At 55.9% G+C, this 25,421-nt stretch overlaps 1 protein-coding gene across 2 annotated transcripts; it reads left to right on the forward strand.

Annotated features, from left to right (window-relative positions):
- The first annotated feature begins 1,486 nt into the window (after positions 1 to 1,486).
- AGO1 (argonaute RISC component 1) lies at positions 1,487 to 24,752 on the forward strand. 2 transcript variants are annotated; one of them, XM_074562740.1, is made up of 19 exons: positions 1,487 to 1,619; positions 10,278 to 10,461; positions 11,238 to 11,358; positions 11,491 to 11,672; positions 11,972 to 12,108; positions 12,237 to 12,371; positions 12,657 to 12,744; positions 14,401 to 14,548; positions 14,885 to 15,004; positions 15,841 to 15,963; positions 16,431 to 16,564; positions 17,808 to 17,992; positions 18,160 to 18,319; positions 18,550 to 18,640; positions 20,765 to 20,959; positions 21,086 to 21,220; positions 22,134 to 22,235; positions 23,092 to 23,291; positions 23,719 to 24,752. In XM_074562740.1, exons 1-19 carry the CDS (start codon positions 1,595 to 1,597, stop codon positions 23,825 to 23,827), a joined length of 2,574 nt encoding a protein of 857 aa, XP_074418841.1. In that variant the 5' UTR covers positions 1,487 to 1,594; the 3' UTR covers positions 23,828 to 24,752. The 2 variants fall into 2 exon arrangements, with proteins under 2 accessions (XP_074418841.1, XP_074418842.1); XM_074562741.1 differs by having other exon boundaries at positions 24,080 to 24,241.
- Positions 24,753 to 25,421: the final 669 nt, after the last annotated feature.

Here is a 25,421-nt window from a genome sequence, read left to right on the forward strand (position 1 = left end):
TTTTTAGCCTGCAGGGATATTTTGTGTTCATGTGTCCAAAAATAATAATAATAAAAAAAATACTGGCATTCTTGTGCCAAATGTTCTGTTTTTCCTTGTTGATGTCTAATAAATGCAATGTACAGAGTGAGCAACCGCTACTGTTGCCTGTAAACAAATGTCTTAAATAATTTAACTTCTAATTAAAACTTGTACACAATGTGTAACCTGTGGAACTCATTGCCACAACATACTTATTTCCGACCTGGTAGGATTTAGAAATTGATGGAAATATATGCGGGTAACATCCGTAGTGACACTGAAAGGAGGCCTTACACTGCCCGTGGCCGGAGCCTGTGCCCACTGTGGGGGAGATATTCAGAACAGGTGGGTTTTTTTAACCTTCTCAGAAATTATCTAGCAATGTCTAAAGAAAATATGGTGTCAGCAGACTCTGTATCTACCTCGAGAAGTGGTTCTATAGTAGAGAGTCACAAATTAATAAATGGAGGAGGTCTTTGCTTCTCTTATTTCAGGTGACGGTTTTCTTTCCTCAGACAACTGTACTTCACTAAAAATACTACAGAAAGGGCAGAAAAAGCTTTTGGACAAAGCCAAAACCTGACAGCACTAAATGAAATTGGGATATGTGATGGTTTAAAATAACCTGCGTCTTCAGCAGACCCCTGCTCTGGGCTTTAATTCTTTTTGCAGTAGAGATCCTGCAGGTTTGGGAACTGGGATTGTTCTGCCTCAGGCTAAACCCAGAAGTGGTGTGGAACTTTATCCCAGCGCCTTCCTAAAACAGTGTGAAAACAGCCCAGATGGAGCCCAGGGATGCGGGGCCGGAGCTGCCCGAGGCCTCCACAGCGGCCCCTGTGCAGGGACATCCCCATGTGCTGCAGCGAGGTGTGAAAACGCTTCAATAATTGGAATTTCTGTGGCTTTCGTCCATTACCTGACACAATTCAGACTGGGATTACAAACCTGCTCCCACCTGGCGTTCTCTTGAAGCAATGCTTCTGAGGTTTCTGACTTCATTGCCAAAGTCACACCACCGGGTCAGTATTTTCACTCGTCAGTCGAACAAATATGGTGGAAAATGGGGTGTTCTGCCCAGTTTCGTTGGAGCGGGACCACAGGGGGGTCCTGACCCGCGAGGCCCTGAGCACCTGAGGAATAAAGCAAAAGCGCCAACGCCAGAAGTGGTTCCCCCGCCGCTTCCTCCTGGGCCTGGCACCACAAAATGGGTCGAAAAAGGGGAAAAAAACCTAAACATAAAAAACGTCTCTGGCTGTGGAGTGGAGGACAAGCCTGAGCGCGGCCACCCCCGCGTCTCCCCACGCCCGGTGCTGCCCGGAGCCCCTCACGCTCCGCCGCCAGCCCCCTCCCGCTCGCGCCGCCTCGCTCGGGCCCAAGATGGCGTCGGGCCCGTCGGGCGCCGCCTTTGTTGGTGGCGGGGCCGGGCGGCGGCGGCGGCGCGTGCGCGCTGAGGCGCGGCCAGAGACGGCTGCGGCGGGCGGCGGAGCAGCCTCGGCCCCGGCCCTGCCCGGCCCTGCCCGGCCCCGGCCCCCGCCCGCCGCCCCCGGCTCGGAGCGGCGCCCGCGTGGATGGGATGGAAGCAGGACCCTCGGGAGCAGGTAGCGGCGGCGGCGGCGGGGGGGGCGGCCCGGGGCGCACCGTGGGGTGAGGAGCGTGTAACGGGGGAGGCTGCAGCGGGCGATGAGCGTGCGGTGGGGGGAGGTGTGCACAACGGGGGCCCGCTGGGGCGGTCTGTACGGGGAGCGGTGAGGTGGGGGGGGACGGGGGGTGCAGGGCGATGGGGGGAGCCCGCAGCGGGGGGTGCGGGATGTGCAGTGGGTGGGCTGTGCCGTGGGAAGCGGGGGGCCCTGCGGTGGGTCTCGGGGTTGGGGGGGGTGCGGTGGGGGGCGAGGGGCAGAGCGGGCGGGGGGGGCGGTCTGTGTGATGGGGCGATGCGGGGAACGCGGCGGGCTGGGCCTGCGGCCCGCCCGGAGGGGCCAAGGGGCAGCGGGGGCGCGCAGCGAGGGGACGGCGGGCCCGGTCAACCCCGGGGGGCCCTGGGAAGGGGGGCGATGGGGCGGCGGGGGGCAGTGGAGTGGCCGGTGCGGGACAGGGTCGGGGTGCGGAGCCGGGGAGCCCCCCAAAGCGCGGTGCCGGCTTTGCGCGAAGGGCCTGCTTCGCACCGGCGACCGGCACAGTCCCTCCAGCTCCCTGTCCCTCCCCACTCGTGTCCCCCCCGGCTCCCCATATCCCCCTGGCTCCGCATCCCCCCGGTGCGGTGTTTCGGGGAGTGGGGCCGGCGATGCTGCGCGTCGTGACAGCACGAAGCGGTTCCTCTCCCCGCACCGGGGGCATGCGCGGAGCCGGGGCTGCGCAGGGTGAGGGGCCGCGGGGGCTGATCTCCAGAGTCACCCTCGTGTCCCCGGGTCCCCCCAGCCCTGCCTCCACACACACCTGACGGTGCTTTCCATCCCAGACCCCTTGTGCTGGGATGCTCCGCGAGGGTTTGGAGAACTGTTCCCCAAAATTCATTTGCCCACATCGGCAGATGCTCGCTCGTGAGCATCGCAGTCTGGTGTTCCTCTAATTTGCACAATTTTGGTGCCTAAAATAAGGCAGAAGGAGGGGGGGAGCAGTGGGGACCACTGGCCTTTCACGGGTCTCGTGCTGGGAAGTTTGCTGCCAGCTGTAATGCGGTGGTGCGGTGAGATTTTGACATCAAACGGCTGCACATCTGCAATCAAACTTTGGTCCTTCCTTACGGTATTTAATTTTAAGCGTGGCATGGAGATCTCTTCGTGTCTGTGTTACCTTCTGGCTGTCGGCGCTTTGTGTTTGGGGCTGATTTATTGGCCTCTGGAAGCTGTGATTTGGTGGCTGCGTGAGGGTATCGCCGGCTTTGCCGGCGCCTCAAGGCGACGCAGATAACACTGCTGGCACCCTCCTACCGCCAGCCTTAAATAATTCTGTTAAGGTGCTTTAAAACAACCTGTCAGATGGGATGTGGCCATGCTCGGGGGGCGTGGGTTTGGGTTTCGGTCCCGCTGATGGCATGGGGGTCCCCAGGGCCGTGGGGGTTGTGCTGGAAGTGGGGCTCTGATGCTGAGCTCTTGTGAGTTTCCATTTTCCTCCCCAAATCTGGCTGGGGGGCGTCTGCTCCCACCTGCATCACCCTGCATGCAAGGGAGACTTTTAGCCCGTGTCGCAAGAGCTGCTGGGGATCCTGCGCTGCCATAGCATCCCTTTGCCCACTGACAGACCCCAGGTACAGGGCTGAGCCTCATGTACAAGCTCTGACGCTGCCACGCTGCGACCTGCCAAGGTAATAAAGCAGAAACCCGGCGTGTGCCTGGATGTGCCCAATGTGAAGATGCCTGGAAAGGCGGCAGGGGAGCCTGGGACATCTTCTGACCTGCAGGCACTGCTTGGGGGCACACACATGCTGATTTTAGAAACTAAAAGTCAGTTTCCCGCCAACTTTTAGTTTTCTTTATCCCTCACAAACTTCCTAAAAGCTGTTAATCTTAACCGTTGTCTTCCTGTGCTAAACCCTGCAAAAACCCCAAAGCTATTCCGTCTGTTGGATCTCTTTATCTTCAGGAAACATGAAATCGTACGTGCCTGTTTCTGGGACGGGATTATATCAAGAAACAAAGCCGAGAGAAGCACCTTGCCTGGAGATACGGCACGGATGATTTATCTCTAAACACTTTGTGCAGCCTCTCTCTAAACGCAGGGAAGAACAAAACAGGGACGAGTTACTAAGATGGCAGACGTTAAAAAGAAGCCAAATCAGGCAGAAAAGTGCTGCCCTTTCGGCAGGGTGATATGTGGCGGAGCTGCGTGCGGGTTTTAACCTCCTCACTGGGAGCCCCCCGCCGGTGGCTCTGCAGGGCTGCCCGTGGTGCGGGGCTGCAGTGGGACACAGAGAGGAGTCGGCATTGCCTTTGTCCTGTCCCCTCCGGCGCTGGGGCTGCCTTTGTCTGCTGCTCCCTGCTTTGCGCGTCCCTGTCTGCTGCCTGGATGGTCTGCAGGAGTGGCACAAGACCCCGCGGGGCTGGCAGGAGGGGTGGCAGCCTTTGCCAGCTCCAGGTGCCATTATCGGGGACCCCGGGCTCGTGGTGCGGGGTCACACAGTCCGGATGAGCCGCCTGGTGCATTTGGTGTTCTCATGGTGCTTGGTCGCTTCTCACACCCCATCAGAGGGACCGAGAAGGGGGACGCGGAGCCGCTGGGCAGCCAGGGCTGGCTCAGCAAGACTCTTGTGGGCTGGCTCATGCCACCGTGGGTCGAGCCCTGTCCATGGGGCTGGCGTCGCCGCACTGCTCTCCTTGGAGTCAAAGCAGCTGGTTTGCAGTCCCTGTGAACGGGTGCGGCGATGCTCTTGCCACCATTTGTTGTGCTCCATTGTACCATCCGCAGGTTCGGTCTCTGGCTCAGCCGGGACTGCAGGACTGCGCATGTCTGAGTGCGGGGGCACCGGCCTCGGCTGTGGCAGGGCAATTTTTAACTTGACACTTTCAAGTTTGTCACCTGTGATTTCTGAGCGGAAAGCTGATGTTTGGCAGGGCACAATGGTGCCCTTTGCAGTGCTTGGCGCTCGGTGTCAAGGATACAAAGAACTAAACTGCTTTCAGAAGTAAATAGCCTAGTAAAACAGATTAGAGCCTGTTGTGGCGCGTTTCTTGGACGCAGCCACCACAACGCGAGGCAGGAGCAGCGTTTGGGCAGCTCAGACTTTCCCTCGGAAGACAGGCTCTGGTGCAGAGAGCACATTTAATGCTGTGCATTGACGGCTGCAGCCAGAGCCCTCTGCCCCATGTGGGTGTGATCTGCTTAAACTCAGTTTCATGCCAAACCAAAAAGCGCCTGTGGCCGCCTGAACCCAGTTGTGCTCACGGCGACTCAGGGAAAGAGCAGGTGGCGGGTGCGACGTCTGGGCTGGCAGAGATGAGATGGTGCTTTTTGAAGTCTGGGCTTTGTGGGTCGGCATCGGTCAGTGCTTAGAGCTGGTGGTTTTGAAGATGTTGAGCCTGGAGACTGGGAAAGCCAATTTTGCTCGCCACGCTAGCAGTTGCCTTTCCAGCTGGTGCTGCCGCACGATGCAAGGGTTCACTTATCTGGGGGTCTTCTGGGGCTGGTTTAGGGTGGGAGGTGGCTCAGGGTGAGGATGGACCATGCCGTGTGTCTGGCAGCATTGCGTGCCGCAGCCCCGCTTGCTCCTCTACGATTCCCACTGTGTTTTGGCGGCGCCGGGTGTGTGGGGAGGGGGCCGTCGGACCCGCCGCCGCCACAATAAAACTGCCTTTTGTCTCGTCCCCGTTCCTGCGGCCCCTCGGCTGAATGCGGCGCTGGAGAGGATTTAAATGACATGGTAATTTCATGCCGTCCCACCGGCGGCTTTGCCCGGGTGCAGGCAGCTGTTGGGCAGCGGGTCATGTTCCCCAGCTGTTACAATAAATAATGGAAACAAAGCGTATTCCAGCACTAATTACCCCAAACGGACTTTCACCTTGGTCGTGCTGCCCTTGCCGCCGTCTCTGCCCGCTGGTGCTTCGCGCACACCCGGCAAAAGGCTGGCAGCGGCAGCAATGCTCCCGCCACCGGCGCGTCCCCACGGCACGGCTTTTGTGTGTGAAAGTCTGTGATTTCTCCCAGGCCGCTGAATTTATAATGGCAGGCGGATTTCATCCCGCTCACTGGCCGCATTGTGCTGCAGGAACAACACTCCAGCCCCCGGCCCGGGCGCCCGCAATTTACATGACAAAGTGGGAGCCTGTGCAGCTTGCCATGGAGAGTCGAGGTATGCAGAAGCCCCCTGGCTCCCAGAGGTTTGGGTCGCTTTTTAAAGAGGCTTCTTCTACTGAAGGGGAACCGGCACATTTTGCTGCTGGTCCCTTTTCTGCTGCTCCGAGCAGCAGCCGGGGGCTGCAGGCACAAGGTGCCTGGGGATGCTACGTTGCGCTGCCCAGGGTTCCCCAGCACAGCATCCTCCGAGCCAGGCAGAGGGCGGCTTTTGGGGGAATTTGCACTGAGGCAAATCATGGGGGGACTCTGAGCACCCCGGGGCAGGGACGTGGCACGGAAAGGTGTGAGCCCAGCCTACGTGTTCACCAAAGGGCTTTGGGGTCTCTCCCACCTGGGCTGAAGCAGCCGAAGCCAGGTGAGAGCCTGTCTCACATGTCGGAGATGCCGGATGCCGCAGCTCCTGTTGGGCACTGAAAGTCACCTCTGGTCCCCCTCCCTGTGCTGGCTGCCACCACATCACTGTCCTTATAAATAGCTATGTCCTGGGTAGGGACTGCTGCACTGTGCGCAGGCAGTGGGGGATAATAGCTTTTTAAAAATTTTTGGATCTCAAAGTAATTTAGAAAGGAAAAATTGTTATCACTCCCTGCTTTGCTGTTGAGCTCCAGACAGACTGCGCGACCCCTGCAGCAATCCTGGGGCTGGGCTGCTGGGGTGGCTGCTCCGGCTTGTCGTGTTCGAGGACCGTGTGTCTGTGGTTGCCAAAATTATACCCTCTGAGTCAGCCCAGGGGTGAACTTTCCCATCCTCAATGCTGGTCTTGTGTCCTGCCCTGGTCTTTGCAGAGCATCTCCCTGCCATCGTAGTGCTGCTCCCTCCAGCCAGGCTGCCCATTTATATTATCTTGCATTTGCAATATCTCATGGCTTGTGTCAAACTCCTGAGCCAACTTTGGTGTTCCTGGAGGCTGACTCCTTCACCTGTGATTCATGATCCTAATTGCAAGGCTTTACGTTCATAAAGCATCTGGTGATCCTCCGGCGAGAGGGTTTGTGTACAGCAAAGTGTTCTTTTCAGGCTGGCTGGGGTTGCGGGAGCATTCCGTCGCCCCTCTGCAGTGCGGCTCCTGCCAGCCCCAAACCTGCTTCAGCTCCTCTCTGGCACTGAGGTGCCACCAGGCAGCTGCTGAGCCATGGCTGCTGCCCTGCAGCTGCAGGGACACCGTGGGCACGTGGAGATGTTGTCCTGCTCACGCATGGCTGCTGGTATTGTCTCAGGGGTGAGAAGATCCAGAAGAGGAGAAACTGCGGGTGCTGGCATTGACATGGTCGCAGGGAAGGCAACGAAGAGCTGCTGACCCCCAGCAGGTCTTATAAGTGGGCTGCATAGTGTCTTGCTCAAAAGGCAGAGCAGGGACCAGAGGCTTCAGCAGCGCTGGCAAATACCTGTTTGATTGTGAACCATGATTTAAAAATGCATCAGCTTGCAGACAGGGAGCTGGCGATTGCCAAGAAATGTTCGTCATGTGGAGACATGAATTACACTGCAAGTAGCTCATCTGAAAATCAGTTTCTTAAAATTAGTTGCCCCTGGAGCGCGATGCAGCCGTTTGTCTCAGGGGTGCTGGCAGCCGCCCTGTCCCGGAGCAGCTGCGAGTGCCTGTGGGGTCCAAGCCCCGCGTCGGCCTCCAAGATCCCTGTCCTGCTCGTTGGACTGCTCCCAGTCCGACATTGCCTCATCCGAGGAGGTGCTGGGGCTCAGTTAGGCCCAGGCTCAGGCTTCTGGCAGATTTTGGAGCTCCCAGGCTCCTGCCGCAGGGCAGAAGCAAGAACAGAGGTCGGCTTTGCAGAAGTCAATGCTGCGGTTCAGCCCCCGGATGCTCGCAAGGGTCATCCCATCCCCCTGGTGTCCTGCAGCATGGTGGCCTGTCGGCAGGAAAAGTCTTGCAGAGATGGGGTGCAAAATAAAAAGCAAATTTGAAGCTGAAGTTGCTGTTCTTCTGGTTTTCTGCTTCTGATTTTTAGCCTGGGATTGAAATTTGGATTTAAAAAGAACGTGGATGGGAGCAAGGGGTGCTAACAGCACCATGTGTTCAGGAGCCAAAATTGGAGCTGGGACGCTGTTTGGGGGCTGACTTGGACAGTTGGCCACCCAGATGGAGCGCTCCTAATGTCCCCATGCTGCGCCCCCCGCACCCGACCCAGCTGTCCGAGACCTTGCAGGGTTGGAGAAACAGAGAGAAGATGCAAACTGGGGTAGGTGGAGATGGGCAAAGTGGGAACAGTGCAACAGGGGCAGATCTTGCCTCGGAGAGCAGCGGTGTTGAATGTTTCTTTGGCAACATTTTAAGATACCTTTGAGTCCAAGGGTGCCTTCAGTTTAGAAACATAGTTCAGTCCCGTGGCCGTGCATTGGTACCCTTCCTTCCATCTCCAGAATTTCATTAGTAAGTCTGTGTAATGGGCTTTGTGGAAAAACTGGTACTTCCCTCTGCGGGTTTGGGGCCACCCTGCTTTAAGTGGGGATTTTTTTAATATTTTCAGCTACCTCCCATAATCCATAGGAGGTTTTCATCAAGTTGTTAATTTTTTCTGGTTTTATCAGCAGTTTCTCTGGAGTTGGTCTTCCTCATCGATGCTGAACAGCATGGGTTTTTTTGTTGAACAGCAGTTGAGAATTACGTTGAGGAGGGGTTAAGGTTAAAAGGAAAGGTCAGTTACTGGGACTTGGGTTATCCTGCAACGTGGAGTTTGAAACGCCGTCTTTAATCACCAGTATAAAACCAAAGTGCGCTGTTATCCTGCAAAATCTAGCAGTTAAATAATCGGGTAGTGCAGATGCGATAATGTGTTTCCTGTTCCTTGTGGCATCCTCCCTCGGGCAGCGAGTTTGGTGGAGGATGGAGGGGAAAACACATGTGTCTGCAGGTCCCTGGTGACGGAGTATCCAGGGAATTGCATCCCCTTGGAGGGGCACAGGCAGCTCGGTGCCAGTGGAGCTGGTTCTGCTCTGCCATGGGAGGTGGCAGATTCCGCAGCCTGTGCCACATGAGCGGGTGGGGAGGGAGGCAGTGGGGCCGCTGGCAGTTCCCCAGCCCTTTGCTTTGCCTCCGGCAGAAGTCCTGGGCATCTTGACAGGACTGTGTTTCTCTCCCTGGAGCAGATGCAGTCCCTCCTGCTGGGCAAAACCTCCCCATTGTGCTGACGCTGGCTTGTAAATCAGCAGGACAGGGGCTGGCCTGGCCGTGGGACAAAGGCTGCCGGGATGTCCTGGCTGAGCAGTCTGTGGCAGGACCACCCCAGCCCTGGCACCAAGGGGGCCTGCGGACCCCTTCCCCGCTAAAACTGACCCCAGGTGTTCGACAAGCTGAAGAGCGATGTATTTGGAGGAAAATGGGTGGAGGAGGGGGTAGAGTGTATCCATCAGCCACAACTGGCAAGTGTGAAGCATGGAATTGGGTGAGACCGCTCTGCTCTCTTCTTTGGGGTTTGCAGTAGCATCCCATTTCTCCTCACCCTGCGACCCAGCAAGTCCCACGCCACCTCCGGCTTGGCGCTGGGGAGCTGTCAGACCTGGGCTATTTTTGGAGCTGCCCTTACAACAAAGCTCTGCATGCCGGAGCCCAGTGTGGATCGGCTTTGAAGTCACTGTCGCAGCCATGCTTGGCCTGCTCTGCGCTTCTTGGTTGGCAAAGGCTGTCCTGTGGGATGGGATGCTGGGGATGCCCCAGAGGTGCTGCCAGAGGGATTCCTTCCACAGGAGCCGGGGAAGGGATGGGCAGTAGAAAAACACCGCAGCCCTGGGAGGGCCAGCCTTGGTCTAAGCGCATCTCCACTAGTTCAGTGAGCCGATCTCTCCCACAGGCGAAGGTTGCTTCTGCTGCTGCAGGCCTGTGGTGAGCTCTCGGCACAGATACGAGGCTCTATGTGCTTTTTAAACCAAGGGCTGGAGAGTTTCTAGCTGCTGTTCTGGTTGTTTGCATAGTGGGCACTTTCAAAGCTCTTTTAACGTGTATATTAGGTACAACCTGTCCTTTGGTGCCAGGAGAACCAGATGTGGCCTTCTGTCCCTACATCTGGTCGGGAAATGTAGTTACGGGTATTGCTGTGTATGCCAGAATGTGGGTGTGCCTGTGGCTGGGGCAGGTGGTGGGGAGTCCCTTGTCTTCTGAAGGTCTGTACTGCTGCCACGCGTGGCCCCAGATGAGTTACCTTCCCTAAGGCAGAGCAGAGATGATTTATCTGCTGGTGGATAGTTTGACACCTGCACAGCTGGTCAGAGCAGAGCGGAGGGCTTGGCACTGCCCTTTGACGGCTTGGCTGGTGCCAGCGCTCACTGGATGGTGCCCAGGGAAGCTACTCCCAGCTGTGCTGGTCTGAATTCTGCCACCACCTCCTCCTGCCAGGAGCTTGACTGGGAGACCTCCTGGATCGGGATGCAGTGATGGAGAGTGCTGTGACTCTGCATTGTGTGTCTGTCTGGGCACGGGATTTCTCCCAACCCTCCTGACCCATTTTCTCTCCCCACAGCTGCAGGCGCATACCTGCCACCCTTGCAGCAGGTATTTCAAGCGCCGCGTCGGCCCGGGATAGGAACCGTTGGGAAGCCCATCAAGCTCTTGGCCAACTACTTTGAAGTGGACATTCCCAAGATTGATGTGTATCATTATGAAGTGGATATCAAGCCTGACAAATGTCCACGCAGAGTCAACAGGTAAGGCAAGTATTAGAGGTTTTGCCAGTCGTTACCCACTTCCAGTTTCCTTGTGGAGGCTCCAGAAGTGCCTGTTCTCCATCTTCACTGGTGGAAGCCATCAGGGTGACATTGTGGCAGGGGTCACAGTGCTGCCCAGCGCCTGCGGGTGGCTGGACCTCACCAGCCGTGTTTGTACAGCAGCGCTGGTTCCTGCCCAGGACAGCCTCGGAGGTCCTGAACCTCAGCACAGTCCCCTGCTTCTTCAAAGCAGCTGTGCTATTTTGGCAACAATCCTGTATTTAAAAATAGCAAGCCCCAGACCTCGGGCCATCGCGTACTTTTCTGTGTTTTCCTTTTTGGCATCCTACTCGCTGCGCGTCCCCTTGTGCTCTGGCAGCCTGGGTAGCTCTGCACCCCAAAGGCTGGTGAGCAGATGCTGTGGATGCTCCCGGTGGTGGCCGTGGGCAGCGAGTTGCTGCCTCTCGCCCTCCTGGCTTCCGCGGTGGGTTTGCAGCCAGCTCCGGCGGGTGCACATTCCTGCATGCATGTAAACTCATTCTGCCGAAGCTGATGTACTGAGCTGCGGGGCAAGGCATGTGGATGCTTGTCCTGGGACCCTCCTTCCTTGGGGGGACATGGCTGTGCTCTGTGGTGCCCTGCAGCTCAGAAGTGCCCGGGGTAGGGAGGCTCGGGGCCGGGCAGGTCACAGTAGGTGTCAGGCTGTAAAGAAATTGGCAAAACAAACCTCACCCTTCTCTCCCCCTGCCCCTTTCTTGTCCTGCTCGCCTGTGTAGGGAAGTTGTGGAGTACATGGTACAGCACTTCAAACCGCAGATCTTCGGTGACCGAAAGCCAGTCTATGATGGGAAGAAGAATATTTACACTGTCACGGCCTTACCCATTGGAAACGAGCGGGTAGGAGGGGGAAGCGAGCCCCGTGCCAGGCGAGCACCATGTGCCTTGTGCCTGGGAAGGACCAACTGAAAACGACCTCCTCTCCTTGTCCTGTGAGGATGCCGTGATTGTTTCCCTCCCTTCTGCACCCAGGTTGACTTCGAGGTGACGATCCCAGGGGAAGGCAAGGACAGGATATTTAAGGTCTCCATCAAATGGATGGCCATCGTGAGCTGGCGCATGCTGCACGAGGCCCTGGTCAGCGGGCAGATCCCTGTCCCTCTGGAGTCCGTCCAGGCGCTGGATGTTGCCATGAGGCACCTGGCTTCCATGAGGTACCTGTGCCAGGGGCAGCCTGGCAGGGGCCATGCCATGAGCACCAAGCTTGCCAGGAAGGGGACTGGCTGCCTCTTGCAGGCTGTTGTGGCTGGGACTGGCCTCAGAGGTCTTTGGGAGGAGGCAGCTGTGCCTGTTACACTGCTCAGTGTGATTGCTGTGAATGCTCCTGCAATAAAAATAAACGGGGTGATGCAGCCAGTGGGGCGGGTGGTGGTTTGGAGGGCCTAGGGGTGCTTCATGGTTGCTGCCATGGAGCTGGCGTGTGCTGATTGATGCGGTTTGCCCTGGTTCACAGGTACACTCCTGTCGGCCGCTCCTTCTTTTCGCCCCCCGAAGGCTACTACCACCCCCTGGGAGGCGGCAGGGAGGTCTGGTTCGGTTTCCACCAGTCAGTCAGGCCTGCCATGTGGAAGATGATGCTCAACATTGATGGTGATGTACTTTTCACACTGGGGAATTGCAGTGGTGGGGCTGGGTGCGTGGGCTGGATCCGGCCAGCCCTTAGGCCGGGTCTGTCTGCTGGAAGAGAGCAGAAACGCATCGTGGTATCTGTCCTGCAGTGTCGGCCACTGCCTTCTACAAAGCCCAGCCCGTAATTGAGTTCATGTGTGAGGTGCTGGACATCCGGAACATCGACGAGCAGCCAAAGCCCCTGACGGACTCGCAGAGAGTGCGTTTCACCAAGGAGATCAAAGGTAGAGCCCCCGGGGAGCGCTGGGGCTGCCCCAGACACCAGCCACGGCTTGTCTCCCACCCAGGCCCTGCAGCAAGGTGGGGGGAGCAGGGGCTGCATGTTTAAAATGTCTCCTGGGGCACTGTTGCCTCCCTCGTGCACTTCACAGGGCATCTGCAAGCACATCTGCTCTGCAAATGGTTAATTATTTAAGGAAGGTGGTGGTGGTGTCCTGGGGAAGTTGGGTGAAGGGGAATCGCTCCCACCTTTACTAGTGACTCTGCTGTGTCTCCCTGTCTTGCATCAGGTCTGAAAGTCGAGGTTACCCATTGCGGGCAGATGAAGAGGAAATACCGTGTGTGTAACGTTACCAGGCGTCCAGCCAGCCACCAGACGTAAGGCGGGTGGGAAGATGCCCTTGTTGGAAAAATCTGAGCTGTTCTCCTTTTTAACAGCTGCTGGTGTCGTTAGGGAGAGCTGGACAGGAAACTCCAGCCTGTGATGGCAAAAGGAGATGTATTCGGTGCTCCGCAGTGGTGCTGGGCACAGCAGCTCGCACAGCTCCGTGTCATGCGCGGTGAAGGCAAGCGGGATGCAGGGGAGGGTGGGAGTGCAGAGGATGCTTTGTCTGGCAGGCGGCGCGCTGCAGCGGGCGGGAGCTAACATGCCAGGAATTGTCCTAGTTTTTACCTCTGAGTTTGGTTTTCTTCTTTCTTAAAATAGACACAGCTAAAGCAGAAGCTTTGTCAGGGAATAAAATGATTCCCTGCCTTGTGGGGGGCTGCTCTACTCCCTGCAGCCCCCCGCAGATGGGGACAGCAGCACCGAGCTGTCGGGTGCTGCAGCCCATGGGTGTTTCCAGAGTTCATCACTGGGGTTTGCCCCCGCAAAGGTTGGGAAGCAAAACGGGGTTTGAGGCAGAGGCTGGGGGGAGAGCAGGCGGACCCTCCAGACCTCCCTGTGCGGGCAGCGATGGAGCTGGAGGGGAGGGAGGGATGTTTTTCAGGCTGTTTGCCCCCCCAGGTTTCTGCAATGTTTCTGGAAATTCTGCCAACAGTGGAAAAAAAAAAAAGAAAAAAGGGAAAACACAACAAGAAATTTTGGCTCATGCTGTGCAAACCCGAGTGCTGGCAGAAGATCTCTCCTCAGTTCTTGCCCGATAGCAAACCATCAGTCTCGCTCAGGCTGGTGCTGTCAGATTTCAGAGCCCCTGGCAAAGGGGTTGCACCTCCCTTGCCACAGCCATGCTTCCTTGTTGCATGACCCCGTCTCCAGGTGTATCTCATTGGGGTTTATGAGCCCGTTGCCATGTACACCCCACTTCACCTCCCCCATGCTCCAGTACCCTTGTGTCCCAGCCCTGGGGCCTGCTGAGCACAGGAGGAGTGTGATGCCTCGCCAGGGCATGCGGGCTGTCTCTCCCATCTAATTTTGGCTCCATAAAGAATATCGGGTCAATTCTTCATTTTAACAGAGCTCTTTATGGAGCTGGGAGCAGCTGGTGCTGGGTGAGGCTGGGTATCGTGCGCTCCGGCTATGGACAGTATGGCACCCCTCAGCCCTGCCACCGGGAAGTTTGATTTTATTTTTTGCCCCTTGTGATTTTGAAGGGATATGCACCCTCCTGCCCCGCGCCCCCGTGCTCTGCCCACCCCGGAGCTGCTGCGCCATACTGGGGAGAGGCCGGTTAACCGTCGCCTGGAGCTCGGCTCCCAGGGAGAGCACCGAGCTCAGAAGTCCTCTTGAGTGCCAGGGTGCTGTATTTATGTACCTGACAGGGGCATGCGTGGCATGTCCTGCAATAAACATTTGCCCTGATTAGCTGGATTAGTGAGGGAGAGCTTTATTTAGGGACATCAGTCCCACACTGGGATCAGAGTATTCCTTACTCAATTTCTGAAAATACTACTGTTGTGCTTTTTATTTTCCTTTATGGTAGCTTGGAGTGGGAGCCTGCCAGTTCCCTCTCTTCCCAGCCAGAGTAAGTAGTGCTTGAGGTCTGGAAGTGTCTGTTTTGAGTAGGTGCATCCTTCGTGTCCTGCCTCTGCCAGGTTTCCCCTGCAGCTGGAGAGCGGTCAGACAGTGGAGTGCACAGTGGCTCAGTACTTTAAGCAGAAATACAACCTGCAGCTGAAATACCCCCACCTACCCTGTCTCCAGGTTGGCCAGGAGCAGAAGCACACGTACCTGCCCTTGGAGGTGAGTGTTAGCTGTGCGCTGCTGGGCACCCCGGCTTTTGGGCACCATGCAAAGCAAAGGCAAGTGGCCTTTGCTGGCAGATGCACGGTAATGTTCTGCAGCTAATGTGTTGTGGGCACTAGTTGCCTCAGTGTTGACCTGGCAAGAGGCACTTCTAGTAAGTGAGGGAGGAGACCGTGCTGTAAAATGCCATTTTCCTGCAGCTGCAGGCTTGGCACCTCCGGTTTGGGGCTGGCTGCCGGGCCCGAGTGCTGTACCCGCGGGGCAGCTCAGCCATGCTCTCTCGTGTCTCCCCTGTCCCTAATGCGTGGCTGCTGTTTCTCCCATGCCTTGCAGGTGTGCAACATCGTGGCAGGCCAGCGGTGCATCAAGAAGCTCACAGACAATCAAACGTCAACCATGATAAAAGCAACAGCCAGGTCTGCCCCAGACAGGCAGGAGGAAATTAGTCGCCTGGTATGTGGCACGAGTCCCTGGCAGGGATGGGAGGGACGCTGTTAGGGGCTGCAGCTCTGATGGCAGGTTACGGCATTGTGTCTGTGATGAACCTTGTTGTGGGCCCGCTCCTCAGCTGCTCTGCACTGGAGAGCTGCGACCTGCTCAGAAGATGCTGCTGGGGTTCATGGCTTGGTTTTATTCTCCTCTTATCACTGAGTCCCCGGTCAGAGATGCCTGCGTGTGTGTAATGGACACTTGCAGACAGGAGCCCCGCTCAAAGTGACTGTGGAAACTCGTGTGCAGCAAATTCAGGTCCTCTCGCTGATGGAACCTGACCCAAAGGGAGCTGGAACTAAAAACAGGAGAACAAATCAGAGAAATTACCCCGGCTCCGAGTGTACGTGGGGACTGTGCGTTGTGGGGCAGCAGTACGGGCACTCTGTCTGCAGGTCAGCCTGGGGCGAGCCAGGGGAACCCAGCTCTGCCAGCGGCCTGGCCAGAGCTCGTTAATGGTGCTGCTGTTACCTAAACCAATGTCTCTAGGCTTTCAAAGCTGTGGACATTTGATATTCCTTCTGGGAGTCTTGATAACAGTTTCTTGCCGGTCTGAACCTTCCACTGAAGCCTTAAATCTCGGGATCAGGCTCTACTTTGGTCGTGTTGGTCACTGCGTTCAAAAATCAGGTCTCCTGTGGGTCAGTTTGAAGGGCAGGGTTTGGCCCTTTGTGTTAAACCTTACGGAGAGGACTTCAGCTCTGTAGAGAGCATGACTTTACGTTTCCTGGCCAGCTGAAGCCGTGTGGGATGCAGCAGTCAGTCTCACTCCCTCCCATGGCCCTTCCTTCCCTCTGCAGATGAAGAATGCCAGCTACAATCTGGATCCGTACATTCAGGAGTTTGGGATCAAGGTGAAAGATGACATGACGGAGGTGACGGGGAGGGTCCTGCCGGCACCCATTCTGCAGTACGGAGGCAGGGTAAGCAGGGTGTTGGGCTGCGTTGTGCAGAGAGATGCTTTCACACCAAAACCCACTGTTTATGAACCTTCTGAACCTGAAGGTAGCACCTTGTTTGTAGGTTAGAACTGGAATTTTCTATCAGAGCACCTTGGGTTTGGGTTTTTTGGGTTTTTTTGCAATATGACTGTACTGAAAGTGTAGCCAAGAGTCATTTGGTGACAAAAAAGTGAGCTGAAGGGGAGAGAGATGCTCAGGGTAAAGCAGCTTGGGTGAATTGTCTGTCACCTTTGAGGAGCCAAGGTTGTGAATTGCCCGTTACCATGCGCCGCAGCAGCCCCTGGCAGTGCAGGGAGCTGGCTCCAGTGAGGGCGTACGGCTTTGTGATGGGGGGCACAAGCACGGCAACGTGTGGGCACTCCCCAGGGCCTGCCGGCACGGGGCCAGGCAGGATGCAGCAGCGCTCTGACACTCTGTTTGCCTTGCAGAACCGGGCCATTGCAACTCCCAACCAAGGCGTGTGGGACATGCGAGGGAAGCAGTTCTACAACGGCATTGAGATCAAAGTCTGGGCGATTGCTTGCTTTGCCCCGCAGAAGCAGTGTCGAGAGGAGGTGCTGAAGTAAGGAAAGGGGCAGCTCCCGTGGGTGGGATGACGTGGGGAAGCTCGTGGTGCGGCCACCCTGCTGCTGCCAGCCTGGGGCTACACGTCCTTCATCATTACCACTGGATCTGAATTGCTTGTGGCACAAATTTCATCCGGGTTCGGGCTGGGTGTTGAGTCTTGTTTCTGTTAGTTTATCCAGAGTGCCTGACTGTTTACCCTGGCTGCAGGCGGTTCCTGAGCCATCACAAAGCCCGCCAGGTTGGAGTGAGCACGTCGCACTCCAACACGTGGGAGCTGACAGTCTGGCTCTCCTCGATCTGCTCTTTGCACCAGGTAGCTGCAGTGTCGTGACCTGATACTGCCAGCCCTAAAGCTGTATTGAACTTTTCTCAGCTGAATCTCCTCAGAGAGATGGGGTTGTGAGGGATATTTAGTTAAGGTTTCCCTAATGCCCTATCTGACATAATGTAATCAATGTAGAAAGCATCCTAACTCGCCACGGGTTTTTATTAGAGAAGTCTTTCTGAAAAGCTTTGGTAGCTTAGAGATTCTCTGCTTCGATAGCGAAGTGACACAGAGCAGGGACGATGTATTTGATTTAGTGAAATGGTCACCTTGGTTTTGGGTTCTGCTGAGGATTCCGATTTCTTCTGAGTGAGAGTGGATGCATCGAGGCAAGCATTTTGTGTGCCTCTTCTGGGTGTTTGGCACGGTTAATGTTTGGGGTGGTTTGGAGCAGCTCAAAGTCTCTATGTCTGCAGTGACTGGGTGGAGGTGGGAGTGACACCACACTCCTGCCGTGACTCCTTGGGGCAGAGCTGGGAGCCTTGTGCTCCCTCTGGCTCTCCCTGCATCAAATTTATGCTTGGCAACCCAAAAATCCAGAGTGTGGCTGAGCACTTTGTCTGGTTTGGTGAGTGAAGGCTTGTGTCAGCTTTGCAAATCACCTGGAAATCAACTGTCCCCAGCAGCAGGTCTGCTCCCCACTTCTCCAGCTTCCTAATGGAGAACAGCTCACAGCTCCATCGCTCTTCAGGAAGAGTCAGTACCTGGGTAAGAGGGTACCAAGAGGGGACGGTTCAGCTCAAACATGTGTTGGTCTTGCATTTCCCACCACAGATGTGGTGATGTGATGTCCCCATCTCTGTCCTGTGCCACAGCACTCCAGCCGTGAGTCCCTTCTCACTGGGTGGCCAGGGTGCATGGCGGAGCTGCAGTGCGAAGGGCTCAGGGCTGATGCTTCTCCTCCTGGGCACAGGAACTTTACGGACCAGCTGCGCAAGATCTCCAAAGACGCAGGGATGCCAATCCAAGGCCAGCCCTGTTTCTGTAAATACGCCCAGGGTGCAGACAGTGTGGAGCCCATGTTTCGACACCTCAAGAACACCTATTCGGGGCTTCAGCTCATCATTGTCATCCTGCCAGGGAAAACACCGGTGTATGGTGCGTCTGGGGCAGGGGCGAGCGGGGAGAGGAGAGGGGCTTTGCTCTGGCTCGGCAGGGCTGGCTCTGCTCCTCGTGTGGTGCTTTCTTCCCCCATTTCCAAGGGCACTGCTGAAAGCGGTGCGTTGGTGATTGCCTGTGTGTTCATCTGCTTCCTCTGCCCGCAGCCGAGGTGAAGCGTGTTGGGGACACCCTCCTGGGAATGGCCACGCAGTGTGTCCAGGTCAAGAACGTGGTGAAAACCTCCCCACAGACCCTTTCCAACCTCTGCCTCAAGATCAACGTCAAGCTTGGCGGGATCAACAACATCCTTGTGCCTCACCAGCGGTTCGTACAGCCACTGCCTCTCGCAGCTTTGGGGCTCGTTTCCCAAGTCCCTGGCACTTTGAAACGTAGATTTGCAGCCTGTCTCACCTTGTAATGAGCTGTTGATGTGCCCAGGCCAGAGCCCGGAGGTTGAGAGATGTCCTCTGTGAGACCTGCTCACCTCCATTGGGCTGTGCATCGCCCTGAGATGGCTCCGGAATGCTGACTGCGTCTTTCTCTTCTCCCACCAGCTCTGCCGTCTTTCAGCAGCCAGTGATCTTCCTCGGGGCCGATGTCACTCACCCGCCAGCAGGAGATGGGAAGAAACCCTCCATAACAGCTGTAAGTTCCCTGTCTGGGGCCAGGCTCTGTGCCCAAGAGCCCTGCAGGGAAGAGCTGGAACGGCACTTGTGTGTCTATAAAGGGGCTGTGCCACTACTGTCCCTATAGTGACACTTCTCAGGGTGGCCCCATGCCCTTTTGGGTGTTTCAGTCCACTCCCAGGGCGGTGGGTCCCCGATCCCGTCCTGCCTCTCCGCAGAGGAGCTGTGGTTTTGGGGAGCTGCTGGGAGAGCTGTCAGCTGCCAGCAGATGGGGCTCGTGATGTGCCCGACACTGCGAGCGCTGTCGGACAGGGTGTGCGGGGAGCTTGGGGCGGCCGCTGGCCTCACGGGAGTCATCCCCAGGCAATCCTGGTCCTGCAGGGCAGCGCTGGGAGAGACCTTCCCCAGGTGGGAGAGGTAGGGAGAACTGGGGTGACAGGGCTGCTCCAGAGCCTTCTGGGGAGGAGGATTTCCCTTCACCCCAAATGAATAATGAGCACCCATCAAATGAAGTGCCTCTCGCATGCCGAGTGGCAGCTCAGGCCCTTCGTGGGGCTCTGAGACGTTGCCTTGTGCTCGTGGAAGCGAATGAAAGTGTCAGGTTCTCGTAGCATCTGTTTTAATTAAGCACATCAGCATTTTCCTATTAAGTTCTTAACTTTCCAGGACTCATAGCTCAGGTTTTCCTTGGCATGCGAATGTGTCTTTGGAGGAGTGTTTTTTTCTTAATTAGAAGGGGTTGGGAAATGCTTTTGGCTGTTTGCTGTAGGTGTGGGTGGGACAGAACAGTGTGTTTCCTGGCAGCAGCACTTCCCCTCTGAAAACATCTTTGTGTTTTTTCTGTGCAGGACCACTGTGAGGTTTTTTTCTTAATTTTTATGAAAGCTTTTTTGAAGCTGCAGGGGAGGAGAAGGGTAGAGTCTTCAGATGGCCTTGATCTTGTCCGTGGTGTGTTGTTAATCAGACAGTAGAAGGGGGTCTGTGGCTGAGGCCAAAGGAAACATTTCTGTTGAACACATCGGTTCCGCTGGTGCAGCCCAGACTCTAGACCTCTGAGAAGCAAAAGTGAAACTGTCACTGAGTGCAGGGGTGACAGGCTCAATGCTGCTGAGGATGTTGGGGTCTGCGGTGCTTTCCCTCCGCCCGAGGGGATGTGGACCATGTGGTGCAGTGAAGCAGCCAGGCATTTGTCTCCCAGCATGGGCCAGCACCTCCTTTGACGTCCATGACTCACACTGCACCCCGAGCCCTGCATCACGGCCAAGCCCGGCTGCTCTCGGCCTCTCTGCCCTGACGTCTTTGAGGTCTCCCCTCCAGAGCACCCGGCTGCGATGGGAACTCCCTGCTTCATGGCTGCCGCCCCGTGACTCAACCCTGCCATGTCCTCAGGAGGCGGCAGCGCCAACCACGGCCGTCTGGGGCTGAGCGAGGGCAGGGAGGTGGTGCCAGCAGATGCTCTGTGCAAGCCTTGGACTGGTTCGGTTACCTTCTGGGCAGAGGGTCTCTGGGCAGCCTGGGGCGGGCAGGGCAGTTGTGCCACAGTCGGAGGGGTAAGGAGCGGCCGACAGCAGAGCTCCCCGGTGTTGCTGTGACGTAGAGCTCCGCAGCAGCTGTGACAGCAGCAGTATTGCAACTGCAGCTGGGGTTTTGTATCCTGGGGGTGTTGTTGCCCTGGTGAAACAGCAGAGCAGAGTTTGGGGTCACACAGTCCTTCATGGAAGCCAAAAACCTCTGGAGTGAGGGGTGGAGGGAGAAGGGCTTAGGCAGGCAGAAAGGGCAGCCCCACTTCCCCCTCTCCCCTCCGCTTTCGGGCAGGAGGGTTGAAGCTGGGGCAGAGCGGCAACAGCCTCCACAGCCACGTCAATCAGTGGCACCAGCTCAGTTGTCTCCATGGAAATTCCCATAAATACCGCAAAGGGCATGGCAGAGTGTGAAACGGGAACGTGACCACAACCAGGGATGTCCTTTTTGGGCACTAGTTGCCTGTACAGTGTTTGCTGTCCTATCTCCTGACCTGTGAGCTCGGGTGCTCTGCCCACAGCCAGCTGTGGGTGTTGGAAGCAGGCGGAGGCTGGGAATGTCCCATGTTCCCTCCGTCCTTCCCGTTTTAACATGCGGGCCTGGCCTGTCTGTGTCACTGCAGGTTGTGGGCAGCATGGACGCCCACCCCAGCCGGTACTGTGCCACGGTGCGTGTCCAGCGTCCTCGCCAGGAAATCATCGAGGACTTGTCCTACATGGTGAGGGAGCTCCTCATCCAGTTCTACAAATCCACCCGTTTCAAACCCACCAGGATCATCTTCTACCGCGATGGCGTTCCCGAGGGGCAGCTCCCACAGGTGAGGACCCTGCGGATGCCCGTGGGACAGTGGGGCTCCACCGGCTCCTGTGGGATTCTCTAAGGGTGCATGGGGACGGCTGGGTGCTGGTGTGTCCCCTCAGTCTGCATGCACTTGTCTCTCCAGATCCTTCACTATGAGCTCCTCGCAATCCGAGACGCCTGCATTAAACTGGAAAAGGATTACCAGCCTGGCATCACCTACATCGTCGTCCAGAAAAGGCATCACACCCGTCTCTTCTGTGCAGACAAGAACGAGAGGGTGAGTGTTGTGGGGTGCTGGGGTGGCCGGAGGCGGCTGATTCATCTCTTTAGGAAGGTTGATTCCAGCCTTTAGGAAGAACCAGCCTTGACTTTGCCGAGGGGAAGGCTCACCGCTGGCAGGCAGAGAGCCCTTTCTTGAATGAAACATGCTGCTCAGTTGACTCCCGCATCCATGTGGATTAGGTTGCTTCTAGAAATCCAGACAGCTGTTTGCTGTTATTATGAGTTACTGGGTGCTGATGATCCTGATGACTCTCTTGAAATAGCCTCTGTCAGCTTGAAAACATCTGTTGTTTTGGTGATAGCTGTAGCCGCTGACGTGACAGGATGAATAACCCCTTGCTCACAGCTTGTTCGTGTGTGCTGTGCAGTAAGACTGCTGTAGCTTTTCCTAGATTTGATCTAAATCTAGTGGTTAGATCTAGTTTAACCAGACTCTGGCTCTACTCGAGCAGGAAGATTTAATCTTGGGAACTGAGGACAGTTTTTTGATCAGGGTGCAAAAGCCCCAGTACCTTGTGGCAGAGACTCTAGCATACACTCTGTAGAGACCCCTGGAGTTTTGCTCACTTAATCCTCATTTCTGCAGTAGGATGGGCCAGTGCCCAGCCTTCATCCTTTCTGCTTTCCTTCCCTTTGCTCTATCTCCATGTCATGGCTGGTGTTGATGCTAGCAGAAAATGTCAGCAAGCCTGTCGGGGCAGGGAGCAGAGCGGGATGAGATGCTCCTGTCCCCCCCTTAACGGGCACTTTGGGGAGCAGCTCTGCACGGTGCTCTCAAACTGAGAGGCTGAGATGGGCACCCTGCGCCATGGCCCTGCTGCCAGGCAGGTGTGTTACAGATGGTGCTCTGGCCAGCTGGAAATAACCACGCTCTGCAGTGCTTGGTTCTCTCTTTCTATTCTCTGTAGATCGGGAAGAGCGGGAACATCCCAGCAGGAACAACAGTGGATACAAATATCACCCACCCCTTTGAGTTCGACTTCTACCTGTGCAGTCATGCAGGCATTCAGGTACCGCGCTGCGTAGCTGGCTGTTGTGCTGCTGCTGGTTTTCTTCAGCTGTTGTTGCAGGTTGCGCCCTTGTGCATCTGACCCTGTCACAGCCTCCCACCGGCACCGGAGATGTGGGCAGTTTGGTCCAAGCTGCCGTTGTGGTGGTTTGGCGAGCGGGTGCCGGGATGGCACTGCTGCTGCGTGATGGTGGCACATACACTTGGTTTCTCTCCTGGAGCCAAGGATCTCTCCTCTGAGGTTTTCTGCCTTCGGAGCGGCCCATTCAGCAGCTTGTCAGCTGGTGTCTGTGCGTGCCAGGCTCGCTATGGTGCCTGCTCGTCAGCAGGGACCTGTTGTCTGGCTGTGGGCGGGAGAGCTGCGGCCAGCCGGCCCTGGAGCAGGCGACTTGCTTTGCAGCTGCCTTTCTTCAGGCAGCCAAGATTAGTCAGAAACCATACTGAAAAAATTGCACTCCATTTAATCTACAGCTGCTTCCACAAGGGAGGCTTTTTGGCTTCCTCTCCTCCTGCAAGGACGGCAGGGAGCTGGCCCAGTTCGGTGGGGAGCCAGTGGGAGACGTGATGCTGTGGGCTGTGTGGTGTCAGGAGCCGGGGGCGGCAGTGCAGAAGCACGGGCAGTGCCTGGGCACGGGGCAGCTACGCTAATGCTGGTTTGCACCTCGGTGCTAAGGGCTTTCCTGCCTCATGGCGCCTGTGCATGTGTGGGGTTCTCAAATTAGGGAAGCACAGGCACCTCTCCTGCCCTGGCTGTCTGCCGGGTCGGTTTGATCGGGTAGGGAGTGACGAGGATGCAAGGCAGCTGCCTGTCTCTGGATGCCGGCAGCACCTCTTACGCTGCCCCCTCGCCTTCCCAGGGTACGAGCCGGCCATCCCATTACTACGTGCTCTGGGATGACAACCGGTTCACCGCGGATGAGCTGCAGATCCTCACCTACCAGCTGTGCCATACCTACGTGCGCTGCACCCGCTCGGTCTCCATCCCGGCCCCGGCATACTACGCCCGACTGGTGGCGTTCCGAGCGCGGTACCATCTCGTGGACAAGGAGCACGACAGGTGAGGGGGCTCTGCCCGCGGCCCCGGGAGGGCAGATCCCAGGGATGGGCAGGGGCACCAGCACACTGCCTTGGTGTTTGAAAGCGCCTGTGTCAGAGCAGCGCTGCAGCAGACCCTTTCTGGGGGGGAGACCCGCACGTGGCTGCATCCCGTTAGGTCCCAGCCTAGGGCGAACCGGGGGCAAAGGAGGGGTAAATCCCATCCTGAGCTCATCCCGGGCCTGGAGGAGCATCCCTGGGGTGTTTGAGCATGTCAGGATCTCTGCAGTGCCAGGCACAGTCACCAGCACGCATGGCATCCCTGTGTGCTGCGGTGAGACGTCTCCCTGTGCTGACAGCGCTCACAGACCCTCATCTCCAAGGGAGTTTCTTAGTGTTCCTGGGGGGAAAATATGAAGTAATTATGCAGTGGTTTCCTTGATTTTCAGTGGCGAGGGCAGCCATATATCTGGACAGAGCAACGGCAGAGACCCCCAGGCCTTGGCGAAGGCTGTGCAGGTTCATCAGGACACTTTACGTACCATGTACTTTGCTTGAAAGCCTAACTTTTGTTACCTCACTCAAGAAAGCTTTCAGATTTGTAGGAGCCATACAAAAAAGGAAGCATTGGGACACCTTGTTTTTTTTCCAATGAGAAATCACTGCAGGGCAGGCAGCGTCGATTCGAGGCAGGAGACCAGCACCACGGGACAGAAAGATCCAACACCTTTGTAGGATTGGAAGAGACTGATGATTATTTTTTTAATTTTTCTGGCTTTGCAAAATTTTGACCTGACCAAACACATGAAGGCATTCAAGGAAGGGATAAAACTCCCAGGAGGCGGAAGCAGGTTTTCATTTTTAAGATGCAATACTATAGACTCCTGACTGTGAAATGGCGGATTTGGTCCTCCGTTGCCCACCAGGCGCTGGTAGGTATTTTTTGTGGGGGTTGGGGGGAGGGGATTTTTAGAGCCTTAAAACAGAAGACTAGATTTATAAAACTAATATTTTAGAATATGAGATGCTTTAATGGGTTAAGGGGAAAAACAACTAGTTTATAGGAGAATTCTAACACTAACAGTTCCCCGCCCCCGAATAATTCCCCCCCATATAATGTAAGGCACCCTAGCACTTAGCTCAGAACTGAAAACTGTCTTCCTTGTGTTAAAAGCTAGTTAGCTGCTGCCATTTGAAGCAACAGTCACAGACTTTTCCATGGGTGAGTGCCTTACTATGATGCTGCAAAATTTCAATGTTTTTAATCTTGTAAGGAAAATAGTAATCTTGTCTTGATGGTGGTCCATATTTCCATCGGAAGGAGTTAATTTCTATGGTCCTAAGTTGCAGTTTGTGTTAGATCACGACCTCATGGTGGTTAAACTCCATTGAAAGATGTGCACTTTCATACAGGACACGTTTAATGGCTGCTGACCCATTTTTGTTTCCAATGTACTACTTGTTATTTAAAACTGTTTCTGACAAATGGGGGCGTCTTCATCCCATGAGGACAGAAATTGCTATCAATTTTTTCTTTTTTTTTTTTTTTCCTGAATTTTTGTGATGGACACCGGGATTTTTTTACTAAGCATTATTTTTATACGATACTGAGTCTGTTGCCAAAATACATGAGTCATTAACACGCTCAGAGTTTACATCACCACACTTCCCGAGGCTGTGCGCTCACGCCAGAGATTTCTAATGTTTCCTGTCCGATGAGCGTTACCGACCGCAGTCCGTGCAGCGCCAGGTACTGCTCAGCGCCCGTCTCCCGCGTGCGTTCGGCACGCGTCTGCCCGGGTCGGCTGCTTTCTGAAGTACCACGTACCCCAACTCCGGCACCTCCAAACTGCCCCCCCTCTCTGCTGCTAGGTTTTGCTGCTCTTTGTGTCATGGTATCACCGATCTCATGCACGGGGTTGTTTTGTTTTTTTTTTTTATTCTGAAAGCACACCAGATTTGTTCCTTAGTCAGATTGATGAAATCCTTATTATTGTCATGGAGGAAACTCCAACTGATTTGTGTTTTTAACAGGAAAAAAGCCTTTTTCCCAACAGTAACATAGGGACTGCTTTTCAGGCTCATTTTGCTGCACAGAATGACCGTTATGCACAGCGGGGCAGTAGTAGCAACTCATTACCAATATCGTATG

This window comes from Larus michahellis, chromosome 19 (genome assembly GCF_964199755.1).
Source record: "Larus michahellis chromosome 19, bLarMic1.1, whole genome shotgun sequence".
In the NCBI taxonomy this organism is placed as follows: Eukaryota; Metazoa; Chordata; class Aves; order Charadriiformes; family Laridae; genus Larus; species Larus michahellis.